Here is a 15,380-nt window from a genome sequence, read left to right on the forward strand (position 1 = left end):
TCTCCAAAAAAAAAAAAGAAAGAAAGCTCCCTAGAAATAAAACACCTCTGCACCCCGGAAAGCCTTTAAGATATCTGTGTGCGTGTGTTAGTGTTTGAGCGTGCCTGCGCGTGTGTGTTTGCGTGCTGGTGCGTGCACGCGCATATCCAACCTGTCAGAGAAAGGGTGTTTCACTGAGTGGGAATGCCTGGTAGGATGTGTAGGCCCAGGTTGCTATGGCAACCATCTGCTGCTACGCTCACAAGCGTTCGCCAGCAGCCCACACAGTGTGACATCCAGCAGCAATCCAATCTGAGAGAGAGAGAGAGAGAGAGAGAGGGAGAGAAAGTAAATTTATCATGTAATATTAACACGAAAGCCCCCAAAATAAGGAAAGTTCAAGTTCACAAAGTTCAAGTTTTAAGTGCATGTAAAGGTGCTTTTTTTTTTCCCCCCCAGTTGAAACTCACTAATTCCTTAGAAATATGTTGACTCTGCTGTCGTCATAGTGAAGACAGATGGAGGAGAGGTGTACAGCATTGAGAGCAACACAGTGAATTTAGCAACACTTATTATAGATTACAGAATGAACAGAAGGATGTAAAGCTGCTGTAAAATCCTGAGAAACTTTGAAGTGAATTTTGGTGAAGGATTTGTTGCTTAAAGCAGGTAAACCTTGAACCACAACGTCACTGGTTTGAATCCAGCCGGAAGCCTTTATTGCATCTCTCTCAGCCTCTTTTCCTGTCACCTCTTTACTATGGCTACATAATAAAGGCACAAGATATACAAATGTATGTTGCCTAAAATCAGCATTTGTCTGCCAGATAAACAAGATATCTGACATTTTTATTTGTTATTTCTGGTTTGAAGCCCCAAATCTGGCAGAAATCTGATTTATGGTAACATCATCACAGTCTGATTGGATTTCCTGAACTTTTAAGTCACAACAATATTATATAGTTATTGTGATCGGTGCTGACAGTAAGGTGGAGGAAAGCAGAGATCAGTCACGCTTTATTAGAAACAAATCAAAAAATTGTTTTTGCATCCTCGTCTATTTTTCAGGCTTTTTGCCTTGTCAGTGTAGAGAAAGCACTGGGAGCAGAGGGCTATGACTCGTTCCTAGCTGGAAGTCAAACACTGGACTTTACCTGCTCATTTTTAATTTATATATTTCTTTATTTTTTTCATAATTTCCCAGTAATATTATATAACAAGTAGCATCCATTTGACTTTAAAAAGAAAATCTGTATCGATCTCAACATTAAATGCTTGCAGTGTGAATGTGTGTATGCTCACCTTTACACACACAACTTTTTACTCTGTGGTTACACTTGTGCATTGTGTAGGTTTCATTTCCTTTTAGGAAATCTGCTAAAATACAAACTCTAATACAGTGTATTTTACTTGTTGCAGCCTAAGGACTCATTGACAATCTTTTTGTCACATAAAGAAAATCTATAGGTGTGGCATAAAGGTGAATGATTAAGTCGGTGTGAAATACAGACATTACAAAGCTAATCCTCTAAAAAGGGCAAACAAAAGAGAATAAAATATTACGTTCTTAAAGCCGGTCACCCCTGAGCTGCTATAATTGAGAGGAATAACTCACCTGATGGTTGTTATATAATAACATTGTGTTATGTGTTTCAGATGCAGGAGGTGGGCAGTACCCAGCGAGGATCCCAGCGGGCCTTCAGCATCCTGGATCGTCTGCTGCTCACTCATCCTGTGTGGCTGCAGCTGTCACTCAACCAGGACTCTGCCCTCTACATCCTGCTCAGAGAGCCTGTCGGGGTACGGACAGCTCACTCATATGGCCTCATCAGTTAGAAGAATGGAGGAATACAGTGATAAACTTCGAATGCACAAAGAAATCTGAAGTTTACTAGTTCTTTAGTTGTTTCCCTGCTCCAGCACTCCTGATTCAAACGAATGGGGCGCCATCAGGCATCCGCAGAGCTTGATGATGAGCTGATCATTTGAATCGTGTGTTGGAGCAGAGAAAAGTCTAAAACATGCAGGCCTCCAGGACCAGGATTGTGAAACACTGATCAGTTGGATCTTATAGAAGCAGCTTCCACACACTTAAACAGTTTCTTAACAGTTTGACTGAAAATCACGACGATTGCCATTAAATGCACATGAACAAGAAGAGCTGTCCCGTAAAGAAGCTATTAATACTGTACCTTAGACCATCTGTGCCTTGGCCTGAAAGACATGAGGAAAGAATATAGATCTTAAAAGACATTAACATCCCTGTTCTTTATTCTTGCTCCTGTTCACAGACCTTTCTGGTGCGTAAATGCAGCTCCAGCCAGAGGAAGGTGCTGTGTTTTAGAGTGGCAGCAGACAAAAGCGCTTCGTCTGTTAAGGAGTGCTTCATCTGCGAGGAGGACTCCAGTGAGTATAAAACACGCTAGATTAGCATGTGTTATCCACCTGCAGCTATGGCAATACACTTTTCTCCGCTTAAAGTTTGTAGTGCAGTGCAGTTCATACACTTCACAGTGCGTGAAGGAGTGTGGGACAAAGAGGATGGATCCACTGAAGGACTTGCAGCTGCCATATTTCCTATTAATTTTAAACAATTTAAATGCCCTCACAGCTGTCAGTGAAACTCTTTTTCACTGTTCTGTAACCAGCTTTCGCCTTGGAGAGCTCAGCGCTCAGCTTCCCTGACCTGTGTCGACTGGTGGCCTTCTACTGTATCAGCAGGTGATGCATTATTTTAATTGACACACTGTGGCCAAAAGCATGTGGACATCCTGTAGACTATATGAAGAAGTGAACGTAGCTTCCGGGTCTGAAAATTGGAGCCAATGCTGAAGTGCCTTAAACCAGCATTCTTTCTAATGGCCAGCAGGGGGCGACTCTGCTGGTTGGAAAAGAAGTCCTATTGTATCGAAGTCTATTAGAAAATGTCCCGACTTCTCACTTGATTTATTACCTCTGTAAACATTTTCCTAATGAGTTTATGGTCCGAACGTCCAAGTACGCAAGTCCGAACTTGGCGTACTTGGACGTTCGGACTCACTCGGAAGTCTCCGGAGGACGCAGGGAACGGCAGCGGACTTGATGACGTCATCACCTCAGCGATCAATACGTATCTACTCCTTTTATCGCCATTAAAAGACACATTTACAACAAAACCAAACATAGTATTAAACACAACGCTGCCTCGTTTGTTTCCGCTTTAAAAACTGCACTAACATTTAAAACGTTTTTTTTTTTAAATCTTCAAGTAGGGTGTATGTAGTCAAATCGACCATAGATTTGAAATTTAAAAACTATAAACGTGCATAAAAGTCTTAAAACTACATCCCGTAACATAACAATTGTAGTGTTTTGCTACAATTGTGTTGTCCGCCATTTCCACTGTTGCCGCTGGTTGGTACGAAAAGTATTCTGGGATACTTAACTGTCAGAAGTCCACACGTCACCACCCGACGCATCCTCGGTAAAATGGGCGGAGCAAGCACACATCCGGGCATTTTGACCTTTGAACTTTGAATTGGAACAGTACTTGGGCTGCGAGTGATGACGTTTCACAAGAACGCATATTGAGAAACGCCCAATGTCACTTTTGGCTCCAAAAAACCAAGATGGCGACGGCTATGAAACCAAGATGGTATCACCCATAAAGCCAAACTTAAAGCTTCAAATAAACCAGTGGTTGACGTCATGGTGTCTACATCCACTTTTTATATATAGTCTATGTCCTGTCCCTGATACTCTTTCTTCTGGGTTTTTTTTTCATGGTCGCCCTTTAGTTTGGGATCTGATCTCATCAGCCTGGCAGAAGAGTGGAGGCTCTTACAGTAGGAGATTAATGCCCTTGGTCCACATACTTTTGGCCATGCATTGTACTTGATGTCACTAAGCCAAGACTCTCAGGAAAACTCCTGCTCACACACATGCTCAGGTTGTAATTTAATTTTGGTTTTGATGTTTCTTTTTTTCTGCAGAGATGTGCTGCCCTTCCCACTGCAGCTACCAGATGTCATCGCTAAGGCCTCGACACACAGGCAGCTGGAGGCCATCTCACACATGGGACAAGGTACAATGACTGAGGAGCTTCAAACTCAACTGAAACTGTACTTCGTCACTTTCCCCAAATAATGATAGATTATCCCTTCAGCCACACTAGCATGATGGCTGTCCGCCGATCAGTCCATCGCTGCTCTAAACTGCAATATCTCAGCAAATTTATTTTATATTACATTTAAATTATTCCTCCAGGGTTAACTGTAATAACTTTGATGAACACTTCACTTTTCATCTCAAAGTCAAAATGTTAATTTGTTAACATTAACCAAACACCAGCAAAACTAATGACATTCATCAGCTGCACTTGTTTTTTGTGTTTGGTGCTACTTAGCAAATGCTCCTCTGTAACGGCTTCTCTTTAGCGGCTTATTGGAAATGTGAGAAAGTGAACGAATAACTGAAGTAGTGACTGTCAGCTTGCATCTGTTTTAACATGGTAGCGTACTGGTGCGGTGCAGCAGAGAGCGAGGTGTGACTTCAAGAAGGCTAAAAACTACACAAGATACAGTATGTGTCACTGACTGCAGCTCAAAGACAAAAACACCTCGACTCTGCAAAATCAGTCCGCTCCAGTCAGACTGCAGTAGAGAAGCTTCCGTTATACAGCACATAATGCTGCTTGTGTATGTTTTGTTTGATTGCTATTTTTTGCAAAATCTTCCAACATTTGAAATTATTAATGTGTAACCGCGAAACTTTGGTATCCAAACTTCTTCCTGGATCTCCCACTAGACTTCTGGAGCGCTCCGTCTGCTGCAGAGCTACAAAACGGGCCGGTGGACGCAGGTGCGTCAACCAGCAGCAGCCGGGGTCAGACGGCGGCGACCCAGGACCGATGCCCCCTGCTGACCCGGGGGAGACAAGGCAAACTCTGCTTCATCAACCCGCTCTTCCTACAGCTGGAGGTCAGCAAGGTTAGTAGCGAAGGTGGTGTGGTTATGCTGGTGTTCTCTGACACGGTTTAAGGACTCAGTTTTGGTGATTTTTCTTGCATTTTACCTTAATTGAAACTTCACATTGTCCATAATATGATGCCAGAGCATTGTTTAGCAAGATCAGTGAAAAGTAGTTGAAAATGTGTTTTAAAAAAAAGTCAGTCAGGTTTTGTTTAGTTTTTGAAAAGCTCACATTTTTAAAAGTAACTTGCATTACAAGTGCTGTAGATCCATCCTCCTCTATGATTGCTAATATAATAGCTTGTGCATTTGAAAAATCCAACTGAATCCATCTCTTCTACAGCAGCCACAACTCGTAAACCACAGTGCCTCCAACAAACGGCACCGCTTCAAGCGCAGCATGCGGCTCCGGCTCTCCGAATCCTCCATGAACCTGTCCCTCGAGGGGGTCGGCTCGTACTCACCTTCCTCATCAGGTGAGCATTCCAACGGGTCAGAGAGGCTGCAGAAGTCCGGCGCCAACCCACAGAGAAGAGTTCACCCCGGGGCGGGTGTCCTGAGGAGAACCCCTGCTGTATCACCTGGCTCTGCGGATGAAGAGGACATGATGTCTGCCTTTGTGCCACAAGTAAGGGGCATTAGCAGATACATGCAAGCCCTCAGTGAGTCTTTTGACTGAACCCACATGGAAAAGCATTGTTAACCTCTCTTTGGCTTATATTTATGTTTGATTCATTCAGTAATTTGGTTTGTGCTCTAAAATGATCAATTCTGTCCTGCTCAAGACATCTGAAAAAGTGGAGGAGCCTCCAAAGCCCCAGCAGGCCGCCCGAGCCGAGGAGCCAAGCATCGAGGTGGCGGTTCTGGCCCTGGAGCGCCGCCCGGCTCCGTCCCTGGCCGAGCTCGACAGCAGCAGCTCCTTCAGCAGCATGGACGAGGACAATGACTCGGATTCAGATCTAGAGAGCATGGCCCAAGCCCAGACTCACATCTACCAGCGCCCGCCGCTCATGCGCTCTCGAGGCCGTGGTGGGCTGCACCGGATGAGCGAGGCGTTTGTGTGTTTCTTTGCTCCGGACAAGCGGCTGACACGACTGGTGGAGGAGCTGTCCAGAGACAGGCGCTCCACCTTCGGGGGCATGGTTCAGGACTTCCTGCTGGAGCAGAGAGAGGCGCTCAAATCCCTGGCTTCCTCTTCCTCATCGTCGTCCTCTTCCTCGTCACGTGTGACCTCCGTGCAGCTCCTGCAGGGTCTGCGCCTCTTTCTGTCCCAGGCCAAGTGCTGCCTGGTGGACAGCGGAGAGCTGGAGCCTCCCATTGAAACCCTGGTGCCAGAAAACGAGAAAGGTAAACAAACACCAATGTGTCAAGTGGTTCATGTGTCAAAACACCCAACTACTCACATCAACGTAAAACACAGTAAAACCACGAATATGTCTTTGAAATACAGACTGATGACCTTCAAATGGCTTTTGGACTCCCAGGAGAAGGAACAGACACACTTTACTGCTCAAATTAAAGTAATGCAGCTCATGCACGAGTGAGTCCGTTTCTTTTGAACAATATTCACACTCGAGTTGCTCAGTTCTGCTAATCTTTCAATTTTTTCAGTAAAAGATAGCAGAAATTAATAAGTCAAGTTTTTACTTCTTCATTAAGTAGCAGAAGTAGAATAATTCTCTTTTTTCTTTGGAGCCCAGTCCTAGATTTACTGAACTTGGAAAAACTGTCTCCCACTGAGGTTTAACCCAACCATCGACAGTCTGCTCCTGCCTTTGTCCTTTTATCTTTCTTTCTAATCAATGAGGATGGACAGTTAGAACACTTACTCTATCTGATCTTTAACTGAACCAGATAAAAAGCCAAACAAAGTTATGATAGAAGATAATACACACCAGCCAAAGATGTGAAAATAATAAATAAATGATGCACAGTGCCAGTCAAAAGTTTAGACACACATCTCTCATAAAGTACGCCTCATTTCAATGGGTTTCCAATTTAGAAATTAAGTAAAAAAAACATATTTCCATTGTGGAACCATACACATAAGAGTCATTTTACTCTGAATTCTTTTGATTTTTATCGGCAAAGTAAGTCACTGAGTGAATAATCTATTTAAATTTAGCTGACAGTGCTGGATTACATTTTGAGCCTCTCAACCTTGTGAATTTCACATATGCATGATTAGTTCAGCGTAACAAGATGAGGAGACGGTGAGTGCAGCAGGGAGGTGGAGGAGAGAAAAATATGGAGGAAAAAAAACTGTACTATTAGAAATCACTGATTCAATAGAGCGCAGTGCCAGAGGACGCAGGTTTATGGAAACAGACACTGTTTTCTGATAAATGGTGGGCTGCCCAGGCTCCAGTGAAAGGCACTGTCAACACAAAGTAGTTTGCGTGGGGGGGTAGAGCCTCATTCAGCGGAGCTCATATTGTCTCTGGTATTTAGAAAACAGCATTAGGAAAGCCCTGCCCGACGCGCCTGCACTCACATCCATCGCTTTCAAAGTGTGATTCTTCTCATTAATGTAAAGACACTGCAGGGTGTTACTTTGGAAGGATTCGAGTTAGATCTTTTGACACAGTCCTGTGCGTAGGTTTTGTCTTTTTTGGACTCCTTTGTGTGCAGCTGAGCGTGTGTGTGTGTGTGTGTGTGTGTGTGTGCGTGTGCGCAGGTGTGTTTGTGTGTGTAAATGTGTGATGATGGATGGTTGCCTGGCAGTGCAGAGGCTTCAGGGGAGAGCGGTCGGCCGCTGCCTTCCTTCCTCCCGTCCTTCCTTCGTGCACTCTGATTTATCTCGCATTGCGTTGGTGGGAGGCATTTACATTTTTTTTTTTTCTCCCCCTCGTTTATCATAAAAAGATATCACAGTCCCACGCTCACTTGAAGAGCAGCACGATTCAGGGGAGGGTGGGAGGGAGGGATAGAAATAGGCAGGATACTTTGAAAATGTAATCAATTACACATCTCTGAGTTATAACAGAAAATAAAATACAGTAACCAGTAACTAGAAAGGCTGTAATCACATTACATGTAATCTGTTAGTCTCCAGAGGTGGTTAAGGAGAGGGATGCTGAGAGGGAGGAAGAGAAACAGAGGATGGAGGGTGTGAATGATAAATCACAAGGAGGGTGATATAGTAAGGTAGAGAGGATGGGGGGTGTTGGGGGATTATATATGAGGGATACATGAAGGATGAGGAGGATGGAGAGGAGGATGTTTATGATTAGTGGAAAACAGTGTGTGCCGGAGGATTGATACCCCCTCAGTCAGGACTGCCCACTGACAGCAGGAGGACCACAGAGGGTGTGTGCTTCCGCGTGTTAGAGCACGCGCGCATGTGTAGCATGGCCACGAGTGTGTGGATGACATTTCACTGTTGTCAGGCAAAAAAAAAACAATGTGCGCCTTCACAATATTAGCTTTTCAGGTGCGAAGACAAATGGTCTCGTTTAAGCTTGATGACAGAGCACGTTTTGATAGGGAAATACAGTTATTATATAAAGAGTCAGATGACCGATATCACTCTCATATCGGCGTGTTAAGTCTTCGGCAAGAGCTAAGAGGCAATTAGCCTAGTTTGCTGAGCTATCCATAATATATTCATTTAATTATATAGAACTATTTATTGGGAAACAAAGTACAAAAACATATGCCAACACGCTGAACTTGATGACTTTTAGCTGGCACGTAGCTTACAGCTGCCTAAGTCATTTTAAGTCAATATTTCATGTCAAATGATTTCTTTAGTATGAAGCCATGTAATAAGCACAATAATTTACATTACACCTTACGCTTACACTTGTTTATTTCAGTGAACTTTGTAAAGCACTGTTGTGATATTGGGCTATACAAATAAATTGAATTGAATTGAACTTAAGTGCTACATAGCTGACAGCTGGCTTTTAATTGACACTCAGCTAATATCTAACTATTAACTGATGCGTCTTAGCTGACAGCACTTAGCTTTCCAACAATTAACATGCTTAATCAAATTATCATAGAGTAAGAGAGTAAGAGATGCGTCGGCATAGAGGAGGTATAAATATTGCACGGGAAGGGGGAGAAACAGCTGCTTAGAACCAGCAGGTTAATCCAGCCGTGCATGGAGGTGAATATGGGGTGAATCACAGTGTATGAAGAGTCCTGTTGGATTTTCATACTGTGTGATTCCCAGATTTAAAAACACACTTTCTTGACTTTACGCAAGGTGGACAAAAAACATGAACTCCTGTACAATCTGATGCAACCCAGTGCAGCATCCCTGCAATAAAGTCTACCTTTTGGGCAAGTTAGAATGGTAACATTTGTCAAGTATGTGTCAGAATGTGTTGATTTAAGGCTATAACTTGTGTTTTATTGCGCTTTTTGATAGATTTTTAATGTTTTTACTTCCACGCGTCATTTTGACCCTTCATTCACCCTAACAAATCCATTGCAATGATCAGCATACCTTTCTGGGCCTCTTGCCAGTGCCTCTAGATATGCAGACACATTTCTCTACTCGCAAATGATGAAATAAGCAAAACACAGAGCAAAACCCAGGCAATTCTATGTACTAAAATGTCTGCCAAACAATGAACCCCTCCCTCTGCCCTCAGACCTTGCGCTGGAGCGAGCCATGTTCTCCTGTGTGCTCAGGCCTCTGAGGTCCCACCTTGAAAAAGCTCTGGTTGAGCTGCACAATCAGGACGGCAGCAGCCAGCGCCTCACCCAAAACCTGCTGCGCCTGAAGGGGGACGCCGCCATGGAGCGGCTCGGTGTGCGGACGGGCGTCCCCGACAGCCGCGAGGTGGAGAGGGTGAAGCAGAAGCTGGTCCTGATGCAGAGGACGCACTCGCCCATCGACAAGGTGCTGATGCTGCTGCAAGTGTGCAAGTGCGTCCACAAGGCCATGGGGTCCTTACATGGTGAGAACAGATGCATTATTTCATTGGATTTTAAGGCTTTACTATAACTTTCAAAACAACTTTATTAAGAATAGTCCTTAGTAATAGAAATACACTGATTTTAAGTTTCTGTAATCACATAAAACTGGAAATATTTCACTTGCTGTAACATTTTAACCTCTAAAGACCTGGCGTACACATGCGTGGACATCACATTTTGGGTTATATTACCATAGTAGTTAATTCTGCTTAGCTGGGGCCGTATGGACATGTATGTGGGCAAAATTTTTGATATTTCATATTGTTTTTTGCACCGTGATTTTCAAAACATGTTCAAAATATGTGTTGTATGTGTTATAAATACATGCAAAAGCAGTCAGGAAAAAAAACTGCTATGTTCAGGGTGGAAATAAAGAGTTTTGCACAAAGGTGACTTTATTGTGTTTTCTGGAAATTAAGACCGATTGTCCACATATGTGGACATAATGTTTCTCTAAAACTACACCATGTAAAAAGATGATGCTTTAGGTTTTATACTTATCAGGATCCAATAAGCCCAAATAGCAAGGAGAAATAAAAAATGCATATCAAACAAGAGCTCGGGTCTTAAGAGGTTAAACATACTTTGCTGCTTGAAAGCTTCCCTGTAAAAGGGCTGAAGGTCACTAATCTTTACAAAGGCAAGAATCTTCTGACTTCTGAAAGCTCTTCACCTCGAACATTCAGTGTCTGTGTGAGCTGTAGCACGACCTGCCTGCTTTCCATCACAACCTGCTGCTGCTGGTGGCAGCAGGTTAGTGTATCACATTAGTGTATCACGTCAGTAACGTGTGATATTTTGGAAATTTAAGATGATAGCTTTCCCTGATTACTGTCTTGTTATCTTCTTTCCAGGACAGGAAGTGAGCTGGGACGACTTCCTGCCGTCGTTGTCTTACGTGATTGTGGAGTGTAACAGGCCTCGCATCCTGATAGATGTGGAGTACATGATGGAGCTGCTGGAGCCCTCCTGGCTCGGAGGAGAGGGTACGACCTAAACTCTTTAGGTCAAATATCTTTTAATTAGTGAAACAGATAACAGATCGTGTTGTTTGTCGGCGGAAGAAAGAGGATTGTTTGGTCAAAATACATTATAATACCCAGAAGTAACTTTACTACCACTTAGTTGTCAATGATGTAATTAGGGCTACGATTAGTAATCATTTTCTTATCAGTAAGTCAATTATTTATTGCATTCATTGATTAATTTTTGATTTGACTAACACGCAAGACTAAGAAAAAGCAGGAGATATCCAGATTTGAGAAGCCACAACCAGTGAAAGTTTAGCAATTTTTTTTCTAAAATATGAATCAGTGACTAATCGGTGATTAATTTTCTGTCCATCTACATGTTAATTAATTAGCTAAATGTTTAAAGTCAGTTTTTAATGAGTATGTTATACTTTTATGACTGTTGCTACTTGTAGTACTTGTAGTAGTAGTAATAGTGATACCTGTTCATTAATCACAAGTCATAGGTTGTTTGTTATGTATAGCTGCTCGGGGGTAAGTAGTCTGTATTGCAAGGGTTAGTGAGGTTTTTACCTCTTTGTCATTCTGCAGCCTCTGTTTTTTCTCTCCAGGTGGGTACTACCTGACCAGCGTGTATGCCAGCCTGTGTCTGATCCAGAGCCTGGACAGGGAGCAGCCGCTCTCAGGCTGCCTGACGCCGGAGGCCCAGGAGGCTCTGAAGGAGTGGAGCAGCAGACGGAGCCGAGAGGCCCAGAGACAAAAGGAGAACCAGCAGAGCCAGGTAGGTTCCAGGTGTTACGATGGAGGTGGTGCACCACGTAAACACTGGCAGTGTTGCAGTATGTGTGGGTTGATACAGTAATGTACTTTGTAGCTGTCACACACAGCTGCCCTGTGTGAAGAGCTGATTGATGTGCACACAATAGGAACTCCTGCTTATTATGCAGAGAAACATTTCTATGGAATATCCTCCAGTCCATGATTGACTGTACAGAAAGATTCAACTTAAGAAAAACAAATTGAAGTTTTATATGAAATAATTTACCATTTATTTTTTCTTTGGATAACTGTCGATGCTTATGATGAATGGGTTGTTGTAAAATACCGAATTTGGGCCGAATATCTGACCATCTTAAGTTGTCGTTTATTGATTATTTGGATCCCCATTAATTGTTACCATGGCAACAACTGCTGGGGTTGTGGGGCTGATTTGGATGGAGGTTGGCTGAGGGCAGCGGTGGAAGAAGTACTTTTAGATCTTTCACAGAAGTAAAAGTAACAATACTCTGTTACAATTAAAAGTAAACATGTATAAGCATCAAACTGTACTTAAAGCACTAAAAGTAAAGTAAGTCATTATACTAAAATGTCCCATTTCAGAATAATGTATGTTATATTATTGAATTTAGTTATAAACACTCATCACTTAGATTATGCAGCTGGTAAAGGTGGAGCTATATTTATATTCTGCTGAGTTGTTGTTTTTTTTAATATTTGCCTATAATATTACATCACGATTTATTCATTGTATAATTTGTATCATCAATCTGAACCTCATAAGTAACTAATAACTAAAGCTGTCTAATAAATGTAGTGGAGTAAAAATATTTGCATCTGTAATGTGGAGTGGAAGTATAAAGTAGCACAAGGGGGAAACACTCAAGTAAAGTCCAAGTACCTCAAGTAAGTACAGCACTGGTACTTGAGTAAATGTACTTAGTTACTTTCCACCATAAGGCAATATGAAAAGCACCGAAAAGTTCAGTCTGTCACCATATCGACTTCTGTTGGGTTTTTTTTTTAGAATATGTGCTTTGGACATGACCTATTAATTCATCAGAATCAGAATCAACTTTATTGGCCAAGTTTGTACAAGCAAACAAGGAATTTGACTCCGGTGAAACTTGTCTCTGTATGTACAGTAAGAAAGATTCATTTATTTAAAGGAAGTTCCTTTAGATTGAAATCTCTTTTTTTCCAAAGGGAGACCAGGCACAGACACCACAACAGTTACAGTTTAAATACATAAAACCCAACAGACAGGGAATACAAACATCAGTTACTGTATGATATAGTGTGTAGATGGATTGTCTCGTTGTCTGATGGATCAGTCCAGGTCACAGTTGTAAAAAGCTTTGATGAGGTTTTACACAGCTTGGCTTTTAAAAGTCTTCCTGGTTTTGGAGTACTTGTCTGTCTAATATCCTGGTCCCAAACTAACCTGGTACTTAAAGGAGTTTCAAATAGACACTAAGAATCATCGAGAATTTCACAAATCACGTTTTATGTCTGTCAAATGGCAGAAAAAGACACATGCAGCAGGAAAAAACAATGAGATCGTGGTCAGGCTTTACATTAATTACACTGATGGCGACGCCGGTTGAGCAGCATCAGATTATCCTACAGATGTGACAGTTGTTTGACTCAGTGTTGAGCTCAGGGGACGTTTAAAAAAAAAAAATAAATAACCTACATTTTTTAGAGGTCAAGCAAAAGGTGACGATTTTCAGTGGAACAGTAGGCCATCCATCAACACACCTAGAATCCCCCCTTATTGCGTGCAAACATGTTTCAAATTCATTTCAGGGGATTAGTTTTTAGACATTTTTAGAAGTAATCCGCTGATCTGGGACCACCAGCTTACAGAGGGCATGCACTAATGCACACACACACAGAGACACACACACACACACACACACACGGTGGTGTTTACCTACACTCTCTTATTATCACTCTCCCGGGCCCAGATTGGTAAAACAGTCCACCAGATGCCATGGAAAAAAGGCATTGTCATCCACAACGTTTCTGTCTCGTCACGTGGTGCCTCTCCTGGCTTCAAATAGCCGATCTAACTCACCCGGCAGCCAGATTTTCCACTGACACAGGCGGGGATCAGTGAGCCAAGTGCTATGAAGAAGTGGGCGGTCAGATAACATGAAATTTATTGAGCTGCATCTACCCATCGAAGCAGGCAAACACAATATGCACACGGACAGCGAGGAGCTCAGTGACTCTGTAAGTTTTGATGATGGCAGACCTGTTGATTGATTGTGATTGCTGGTGTGTGTTTTTCTTTTTTTGTAGAGCATATTTGGCCACCTGTGCATTTGTATTTGTGTATGTGCGTCGGGGTGGTAGCTGTGTGCAGGTAGGATGTGGTGTGTGTGTGTGTGTGTGTGTGTGCGCGCACGTGCGTGTGTGTGTGTGTGTGTGTGTCTGTGTGTGGCAGGTTCTCACTGGTTTCTCAAGGATGGATGTTTGGTAAAAGGATTATGTTCAGTATGTTTTCACTGTGTGTGTGTGTGTGTGTGTGTGTGTGTTTTAAAGAGAGTTGTGAGGGCGTCTGTAGGTGGAATCTGACATTATATAAAAGCTTAGGTACAGCACAATTGGCGGTAAGTGTTTGAAGAGTGGCAATTGTTGAGACAGACTCGTTAGTTGTTTGTTTGATCGCTTTTCCTTGTTTCAAAAATGTCAAAAAGTTTCTGCTTGGATTAAAGCGCAGAGGGAAAACTTCAGCCGAACACCAAGGTAGAGCGAGCTTAATGGATTATATATTTGATCAGTTTGGACGTGGACATTCTCTAGTGGATTAAAACTGGGAGTTTGTCAATGAAGCTGCAGAGAAAAGAGCAATTTCCCCGATGAGGATGATTTTCATGTAAAGCTCTCGGACTTACTGGTTGTGTGTGTGAGTGTGTGTGTGTGTGTGTGTGGGAAGTAGAAGCTTTGTTTCAGAGAGAATTTATTATTATGGACATCATTGTGGTTCATTTATTGTAGTGGATTATGAGGCTGTGTGCTCGCACCGCTCTCACTCCTCCTCTGGCTCCATCTCTCTCTCCTCCCACTCTTTTGCCCTCACTCCATAAGCCTCTTGACCTCTGTTTCGCATGAATACAGTATATATTCACTCCTTTTTTTCTCTTTATCTCTCCTGCCTCCATCCCTCCCTCCCTTCCTCCCTCCAGAGGTGCGTTAGGATACTGTTCCAGGACGGGGAGCAAAGCGCCGTGCGGACGTTGCAGTGGAGAGCCGGGGAGACCAGCCAGGCCCTGGCGCAGCTGTGTGCCGCCACCTTTGGAGTGTCCGACCCGCAACAATACACCCTGTACTGGCGCAGCGGAGGCGAGATGAGGGCCCTGCCGCCTCAGGCCCAGCCCCAGGACCTGGCCAGCCACAGCGAGGGAGGCCCCTCGCTCTCCTACCTGAGGACCGACCACGACTTCAGCAAGATGCGGCGGCTCACCAGAGGTGGTGCCGTGGACCTGAGCGAGTCGGTGTGTGAGGAGTGAGTGGGAGGAATGGGGGAAGGAGGGAGGAGGAGGAGGAGGAGATGGATGGTTGCTCTCGCTTTCTCTCTCTTTCTCTCTCTTGTTCTGTCTCTTTCTCTCCGGCGCTGTGTTGTGTCTCGTCGTGGGTCAGGACTTGTTGTGAAAAACTACAGCCCTTCTCCAGGCTAGGAGCAGACCTTTAACGGTAAACTCTTCCCTAAATGGACCAACATGCAGAGCAGAGCAGGACCAACATAGGGACTGTTGCCAAAAGT

At 43.3% G+C, this 15,380-nt stretch overlaps 1 protein-coding gene across 1 annotated transcript; it reads left to right on the forward strand.

Moving 5' to 3' along the window:
- Positions 1-1,635: 1,635 nt before the first annotated feature.
- rin1b (Ras and Rab interactor 1b) lies at positions 1,636-15,126 on the forward strand. Its single transcript, XM_070855100.1, has 11 exons — positions 1,636-1,779; positions 2,271-2,385; positions 2,628-2,700; positions 3,951-4,042; positions 4,765-4,946; positions 5,275-5,556; positions 5,714-6,275; positions 9,533-9,841; positions 10,715-10,846; positions 11,443-11,612; positions 14,803-15,126. The coding sequence occupies exons 1-11, from the start codon at positions 1,636-1,638 to the stop codon at positions 15,124-15,126; spliced, it is 2,385 nt and encodes a 794-aa protein (XP_070711201.1).
- Positions 15,127-15,380: the final 254 nt, after the last annotated feature.

Source organism: Pempheris klunzingeri, chromosome 23 (genome assembly GCF_042242105.1).
Source record: "Pempheris klunzingeri isolate RE-2024b chromosome 23, fPemKlu1.hap1, whole genome shotgun sequence".
NCBI lineage: Eukaryota > Metazoa > Chordata > Actinopteri > Acropomatiformes > Pempheridae > Pempheris > Pempheris klunzingeri.

What these genes read in the sequence shown, in the direction of transcription:
- rin1b (XM_070855100.1), top strand. Translation starts at nt 1,636, where the DNA reads ATGCAGGAGGTGGGCAGTACCCAGCGAGGATCCCAGCGGGCCTTCAGC. An exon ending in TGTCTGCCTTTGTGCCACAA is followed by an intron (nt 5,557 to 5,713) that starts GTAAGGGGCATT and finishes GTCCTGCTCAAG; the next exon opens with ACATCTGAAAAAGTGGAGGA. An exon ending in CTCCTGGCTCGGAGGAGAGG is followed by an intron (nt 10,847 to 11,442) that starts GTACGACCTAAA and finishes TTTTCTCTCCAG; the next exon opens with GTGGGTACTACCTGACCAGC.